Genomic DNA, 7715 nt, shown 5'->3' with positions numbered 1-7715 from the left:
CTCTGAGTCCTAGTCACAAAAGTTGGAGGGTTTATCTCTTCCTTTGCTAACCACTCCCACGCTTCACCCTTATTCATTTCAATTTGTCAGCTCTTCAGAGCAGGAATCAGTCAACTTTTTTGCCAAGGGTCTCAGAGCAAATATTTTAGGCTAATGGACCATCCGGTCTCTGTTGTAATTACTTGGCTTTGCGTGGAAGCAGTCATAGACAATACGTGGCTGTGTGCCAATAAAACTTTATTTACAAAAACAGGCCACGGGCTGGGTTGGTCCTAGTTTGCCCACCCCTGATCTAGAGTCTCCTCTGTGCCTGCTCCTGCCGTAGGTAAAGCCAAGCTGCTCTCTGCCCAAAACGGCAGTCTGAACAGAAATGTAAACACCTATACTTTTTTTTAAAGATACATTTTGTGAAAATTCAAATGACATGAATTCGAAAGCATGGAATATAAAAATAGCAGGACAGATCTTGATTTATGTGCAAAATATGAAATAATCTTTAAAAAAAAAAAAAAAGCTCTCCTGAGCCTCATTTTCTCAGCTATAACACGGGATGATATCCGTTCCTATTTTATAGGACTCCAGAGAGAATTCCAGGAGGCTGTGTAAAGTGCTCAACACCATGTGCAGCAGGTGAAGGGCTCAGGAAATGTTGGCACTTATCAGTAGCATTTTCAGCGATCTACTGGCTGTTCTGCTCCAGACAGAAGGGGATGTCCTGCGAGCAGGATGCTGGCCAGCCCTGAGACATCAGAGTGCCCACAGAACCATCTGTGGGGGCCAACATAGTCTCAAAAGCCATTCATGGAGCACTACATTTGGCTGTGCTGCCTTCCATCTCTGGCGGCTGAACCCCACACTCACTTTCTCGGGGCTATGCTGCATGACAATTTTGATAAGAGATCCAAGCCAGGGCCCAACCAGAACCTTCTGCAACAATGGATACGCTCTCTATCTGTGCTGTCTGATTCGGCGCCCGCCGGCGAGTTTGGCCACTGAATCCTGGCTGGGTGCAGCTGAGAAAACATTTTACCTTTTACTTATGTTTGGTTCATTTAAATGTAAATAGCCACACACCGTTTAGTGGTTACTGCAGTGGACCACGCAGAAAGCTATTCCTGAATTTCTTCTCAAATTTAATTACTCATAGTGCTGCTACTGATATTTGGGGCCGGAACGTTCCTTGTAGACGGAGGTGTCTGGCGCATCGTAGGGTTCAGAGGATTCTTGGCCTCTATCCATTACCGCCAGTGGCCTCAACAGGCTGGGACAACTGAAAATATCCCCAGGCACTCCCCAAACGTCTCAGGTGGGGGCCACGTAGAGGTGTCCCCTGAATGAGGACCCCTGGTTGGCTAGGGCACCTCTGATGAGAGGCGCAGGGAATCTCCACTCACACAGTTTGCGTCTGTCATTGTGACTTCTCTGGGGATTACGGAGGCGTGGGTCCTGGCTGAAGGCTCCCTCACACAGGGAGCTCACTGTCCCTTTCTAGCATGCACTTTCTGGTGGAGCACCAGGGACGAGAGCTGCTTGAAGGCCCTCCCACATTTGGGGCATGGGTGCAGTTTCCCTGTGGCATGGATTTTGCGGTGATTGGTAAGGGTAGAGCTGTCGGTGAAAGCTTTCCCACACTCAGAGCACACGTAAGGCTTCTGTCCAGCATGCATCCTCTGGTGTCTCTGAATGCTTGACTTACACCGCAAGGCCTTCCCGCATCCCTCACACTGGTAAGTGTGATTCTCTCTGTGGCTTTTCTGATGCTTGAGAAGGGCCGCCCTGCGCCGGAAGGTTCTCCCACACTCCCGGCATTGCTCCGGGGGCCCCAGCTGGTGAACCCTCCTATGTTCCGACAGGTGGGAGCTATTCCGGAAGTACTTTCCACACTGCTCACACTGGTAGGACTTCTCCTCCTGATGAATCCGATGGTGCTCAAAAAGGTGAGAGTTGCATCTGAAGGCTTTCCCACACACTTTGCAGTGGTACGGCTTCTCTCCCGTGTGGATTCTCTTGTGCTCCGTCAAGGAGGAGCTGCGGCCAAAGGATTTCTCACACTCACTGCACTGGTAGGGCTTCTCCCCAGTGTGCACCCTCCGGTGACGAGTGAGCTTCGTGCTCTGCTTGAAGGTTTTCCCACACTCCTCACATTTGAAGGGCTTCTCCCCCGTGTGGGTCCTGTGGTGGCTGCTCAGTGTGGAGCTGCTGTTGAAGGCTTTCCCACACTCCTTACACTTGTAGGGTCTCTCTCCGGTGTGAATCCTATAGTGAGTGAAAAAGTAGGAGCTGTGCCGGAAGGACTTCCCACACTCGTCACATTTGTGGGGCTTCTCTCCCGTGTGGATCCGCTCGTGCTCGATGAGGTGGAGGGTCTGGTTGAAAGTTTTCCCACATTCTTTACATTTAAAGTGTGCCTTCCCCCTTTGGATTCTTGGACGACCATGCCTTGGGAAGCCTGGCGCCTGTGTTTTTCCATTAATATCTCTTTTCAGGGTCTTCTTTCCTCGAGGGGTGCTCTGTGATGTTGTTGGTGGTGGTGGACGACCCGGGCATCTCGTCATGGCCGTGGATTCATGCCTTTTCTTTCTAGGGAGAATTTTTTTGCACGAGTCCGCGGCCAGCCTGGGGCCAGCTTTTTGCTTGCTCCTCAGTGGCCTGTCCTCAGTTTCCAAAGTCCTTTCCATCTTAGCACCCCTTTGGGCCATTTCCTTTGCCTTCCCCAGGGATGGCCTCGTAGAGATGCCTGGCTTTGGAAATGTGGTCTTCGGCACAAGCCTTGTCTTCTTGTCTGAAAGGGATTCAGAATGTAAATCTCTCTCTTTTTTAGTGCCATTGTCTTTATCTTTGGTTGAAAATGTTTTGTCTCAGTATAAAATACATACAAAAAAAAGCACACAAATCATAAGTGCATGGTGTGATTAGAATTCACATCGTGCCACCAAAAAAAAAAAAAAAGGTAATTATGTGAGGGGACGAAGGTGTTCTCTAACTTTATTGCCATAATCATTTCATTATATATACATGTATCAAACTACCATGTTACGCACCTTAAGTCTACACAATGTTATATCACAATAAGCTCACACGACTCTATCCTAATAAGGATAGAAAAAGAAGACAGCCAGTTCAAATGAAATGGAAATAAAGAAGGAAAAAGAATCAATGCAGAAATGAGTTGGCACAGAAAATAGAAAAAAAAAAATCCTATATCAGAATAACTACTTAAGAGATGAGTAATGAAATGTCCCAGAAATAAATCAAGAGTTGATCTATAGATTGAAGGGAAAAGTGATACAGAATGTTCCGTACTAAATGTAACTGTTTTATAAGCTATCATTTATAGTCCGTGAACCCTGCGCGAGCCGGCGACCATGCATTACCCCAGAAGCATGGTCAGTTCTTAATGTTCCCTTATCACTAAAATGATGTGATTCTCTCCGTAAATAAGTAGAGTAACATATTTTTGTGAGTCTAGCTAGGGGAAAAGAGAGAATTCACAAGGTGAACACATTCACGTGTCCAGCGCAAAGATTAAGATCAAGAAACAGAACCGTAGAAGCACCCTCCCCGACTCCAGCCCTCCGTCCGTTCCCTCCAATGACCCTCTCCCTCTCGGAAAATCGAGACCCTGACCTCCAGTAGCGTAGACTGGCTTTGGCTCCTTTTGTACATTATATAAATGCAACCTTACAGCATGCACCCTTTGGTGTCTGGCTTCTTTCACTCAGCTGTTCTGTCTATGAGCTTCATCTGGATTGTTGCGTGCAGTCGCAAGTCATTCATTCGCGTTGCTTATAGGGTCCCATAATGTGACTATACCACAATGTGTTTAACTTTTTTATCGTTGATACGCATTTAGGGAGTTCCCACTTTGGGACTATTAAGAATTGAGCTGCTATGAACATCCCCTGCTGAGTGGGGAGTCTGCTTCTCCCTCTCCCTCTGCCACTCCCTGCTTGTGCTCTCTCTCTCTCTGTCAAATGAATAAATAAAATCTTTAAAAAAACTGAAACTGGGGAAATAAAAGCTGGAATGAGAAAGAGGCTTACTATTATTATTATTTTAATGAAAACACCTGGTTACTCTTTGGTTTTTTTTTTTTTAAGATTTTATTTATTTATTTGACAGAGAGAGAGAGAGAGAGAGCACAAGCAGGGGGAGTGGCAGAGGGAGAGGGAGAAGCAGACTCCCAGCTGAGCAGGGAGCCAGATATGGGCCTCAATCCCAAGACCCTGGGATCATGACCCCAGCCGAAGGCAGAAGCTTAACCAATTGAGCCACCCAGGCGCCCCTCTATTTGGGATTCTTATTAAATCCATGTATTATCTTTATTTTTAAAGTTTTATTTATTTATTTTAGAGAGAGAGAGTGCTCGAGAGCGCACGGTGGGGAGGGGCAGAGGGGGAAGGAGAGAGAAACTCTAAGCAGACTCCGCGTTCAGCATGGGGCTTGATCCCAGGACCGGTGATCATGACCTGAGTGAAACCAAGAGTCAGTTGCTTAACCCACTGAGCCACCCAGGCGCCCCTTAATTCCGTGTATTATCTTAAAGGAAAAACTCTCTCTCAATTCTCCTGTATTCTTGAGGTTCAGATGCTGATGGGGGATAGTTTTGCTGCCCCAGAAACATGCTGTTGTTTTTCCAAGTCAACAGAGGGCTACCCAGGGTTGATAATCTTAAGGATTTAAGTCCAGTGCCAGACCAGCCTGCACCAAAGAACTGCTGTGAACATCTTTTTAACCACGAAGACATCGACACATGCATACAAGGAGGAAAGTGAACAGATGCTCGCTGAAGCAATCAGGGAAAAACCCTGGGGAGGGGACTGAGGGCAGAGCCAGCAGCCAGTGCAAAGGCCCTGAGTTAGGGTGTCAGTTGATGGCAGCCCGAGTCTGATACGGAGGATGTGGCGAAGGAAGGAGTGCGGGAATGAGATCCCAAGAGGCCAGAAGAATGGAAAGGTGTTCCTGGAAGGGAACATGCCCTGCAGGCTTCTTCCTTCTCCTTACACCCCTCAGCATGCTGCGCCTTTGGGGAGAATTTCTCGTGGAGACTGCCATGGCGTCTCCTCCTACTCACCTGTGGAGATGCAGCTCTCGCTGATCCCAGCACCGCCTTGCTGGGGGGCTCGAGGGACGTCTCTCTCCTTGACACAGGGCTCATCTCCTTGCTCTAACCTGGTGATCAGCTTGGGTTTGAAGAGCCGATACCCTGCTCCAGAGAAGGAAAGAAGTGCTGGATGCCTCCCAGACACCCATTCCAGACCAAGAATTTGCACAGAGAGAAGAAGTGTGTTTATGTTCTGCTCGCAATTCCAGAGTGTGGGTTTCCTACACACACACACACACACACACACACACACACACACACCAAGCAATTCTCTCCAACACAGCTGGGGTCCTAAAATTCAACTCAATTCTGACACTACCTGGAGGTAGGGTTGCACCCCACAGGTTCCCACAAGACTGACACCCCGCCCCCTAAATTCAGACACCAATCACAAATCCAAGTTGTCACCTGTCCCTCTGACTGACAGGCTATGGATTGGAGGTTGCAACCCACCCCCTTCTTGGGTTTGATGAATTTGCTAGAGGACCTCACAGAACTCAGAGAAACGTCTTATTCACCAGATCACCGGTTTGTTATAAAAGGATATAACTCAGGAACAGGAGGTGGAAGAGATGTACAGGGCCAGGTGTGGAGAAAGGGTGTGGGACGTCCATGCCCTCTGACGCCACCCCTCCCCCCGGATCTCCACTTGCTCACCATCCCGGAAGCTCTGTCCTTTGGGGGTTTTGTGGAGGCTTAATTACACAGACATAGTTGATTAAATCATTGGCCATTGGTGACTGATTCAGCCTCCAGTCCCTCTCCCCTCTCCAGAGGTCAGGGGCGTGAGACTGAATGTTGGCTCCCCTGGTAACCAGTCCTCATCCTGAGGCGTTATCCCAAAGTCACCTCATTAACATAGCGAAAGACACCTTTATTCCTCTCACCAGTTCAGAAATTCAAAAGGTTTTAGGAGTTCTGTGCTAGAAACAGGAGGGAGACCAAATATATATTTCTCATTCTAAATGACAATATCGCAATGATACAAAGGACCTCCGGAGGGAGTGTAGGGCAACTGCCTCGCCAGCTTCCCCCTCCCCATCACACCAGCACAAAGTTCTACGGAGGGGTAGCCCCATGGTCCCCAGAAGCCAGAGCCCGCCCTCGAAGGGCACGACAGCCCATTAGCCTCTTCCTGTTGCACTGGCCACTGCGAGTGGCTTAGCTGTGCTCACGTGACCGAAGCCAGCTCCAGTCGGAGCAGAAGTCAGACTTTAGGACGGAACACCCAGGGCCGACCTTGCGACCATTTCGGTTGCGAGTGAATTACAACGCCGGTGCCTCCGAGGCTGCTTGCAGCTGTCCTGAGACCGCGAAAGCAGACGCGGGTTTAGAGGGAAGCCACAATACCATCAAACCTTAGCGCGCGAGACCAGTCCTAGGGCGGAGCTCGTCCAAGGCTTCCGAACTGGGGGGGCGCTGTCCTTACCCAAGGAGGCCAGGTTCCCATAGTTCTCCAGCATCACCTCTCTGTACAGGTCCTTCTGAGCGGGCTCCAGCAGCTGCCACTCCTTCTGGGTGAAGTACATGGCCACATCCCTGAAGATCACAGGTTCCTGAAACCCAAAGCCCCGTTGGTATTCACCCAGGGCCTGGTCCTTCACTTGGCCCAGGACAGTAGGTGGAAAGCCGACAGAAGTTTGGGTTGTGTTCAGAGTCCTGTGTTGTGTCAGCTTGCAAATAAGGCCTGGGCTCCTTCACCCTGCCCCACATCCACACCCTCTGCTATGGGGCTGTGCAGTGCGCTCCTGTTCCGAATCTTCGCTTGGCCATGGAACTTGCTGTGGCCAGTGGGGTGTCGGCCAAGTGTGACAGAAGCAGAAGCTTCAGAAATGCTTCTGCAGTCAGCACTGCCTTCTGTCTCGTGCCTCTCCCGCCCCCACGGGTGAGGCTCTGCCCAGCTAGCCTCGGGACGGTGCAAGATAGTAGAGCAGTGCCGAGTCACCCCAGTCCTCTGAGAAAAGCCACCGCAGGCGAGCTGACAAGCCAGAGTCCACCTGGCACGTGAAGGAGCCCCAACACCGGAGAGCCACACAGCCAGACCCTCATGGCTGTGTGCTCCTGACCGTCCATGCGTGGTGGTGGTGTTCACACAGCATTCTTTTGGCCACAGAGCACACTCGGAGTGTTCATGTGTTATGTGAAGGCATGAACAAAGGGATGCTATGAATGTTGGAAGCGGCCCTTTCACTCGCCAGTTGGATGGCCACCTGGGGATCTCTGTTTCCACTGAGGTACATCGATACCATGATGGCTAAGAGCATCGGCTCTGGGGCCAGACCGCCTGGGCTCGAATCTTGGCTTGGCTACTTAGGATCTGTGTGACCTTAGGCAAGTGACGTGAACTCTGTGCCCCCATTCTCTTATCTTAAAAATGGGGATAATACAGTACCACGTCCTGGAGTTGTGAGGATTAGGTGGATGAAAATAGGTAAAGAAATTAGCTCCGCTCCTTGTACATGCTCAGTGCTCAAGAAATGTCTATTATTCTAAATATTTGTTTAAAAGGGGAGGGGATTCTAGTCAATGGGAGAGAGAATGCAGGCCTGGAGAGTAGCTTTATTCACTCACGTACTCATCACGGCCTGGCTCTGGATAGGCTAACATAACA

General features: G+C 49.6%; 1 protein-coding gene across 1 annotated transcript; it reads right to left on the bottom strand.

Annotated features, from left to right (window-relative positions):
* Positions 1 to 220: 220 nt before the first annotated feature.
* LOC145719580 (uncharacterized) lies at positions 221 to 6932 on the bottom strand. The gene is made up of 3 exons (XM_081811076.1): positions 6534 to 6932; positions 5075 to 5206; positions 221 to 2782 (listed from the first exon to the last, which is right to left on the bottom strand). The coding sequence occupies exons 1-3, from the start codon at positions 6631 to 6633 to the stop codon at positions 1476 to 1478; spliced, it is 1539 nt and encodes a 512-aa protein (XP_081667202.1). The 5' UTR covers positions 6634 to 6932; the 3' UTR covers positions 221 to 1475.
* Between the last annotated feature and the right edge of the window lie 783 nt (positions 6933 to 7715).

This window comes from Leptonychotes weddellii, unplaced genomic scaffold (assembly GCF_054177405.1).
Source record: "Leptonychotes weddellii isolate Sample4059 unplaced genomic scaffold, ASM5417740v2 HiC_scaffold_537, whole genome shotgun sequence".
In the NCBI taxonomy this organism is placed as follows: Eukaryota; Metazoa; Chordata; class Mammalia; order Carnivora; family Phocidae; genus Leptonychotes; species Leptonychotes weddellii.
The sequence above is the reverse complement of the archived record's forward strand: the minus strand, read 5'-3'. Positions and strand labels throughout refer to the sequence as shown.

What these genes read in the sequence shown, in the direction of transcription:
- LOC145719580 (XM_081811076.1), bottom strand. Translation starts at nt 6,633, where the DNA reads ATGTACTTCACCCAGAAGGAGTGGCAGCTGCTGGAGCCCGCTCAGAAG. An exon ending in TGGGAACCTGGCCTCCTTGG is followed by an intron (nt 5,207 to 6,533) that starts GTAAGGACAGCG and finishes TCTCTGGAGCAG; the next exon opens with GGTATCGGCTCTTCAAACCC. An exon ending in CGAGAGCTGCATCTCCACAG is followed by an intron (nt 2,783 to 5,074) that starts GTGAGTAGGAGG and finishes AATCCCTTTCAG; the next exon opens with ACAAGAAGACAAGGCTTGTG.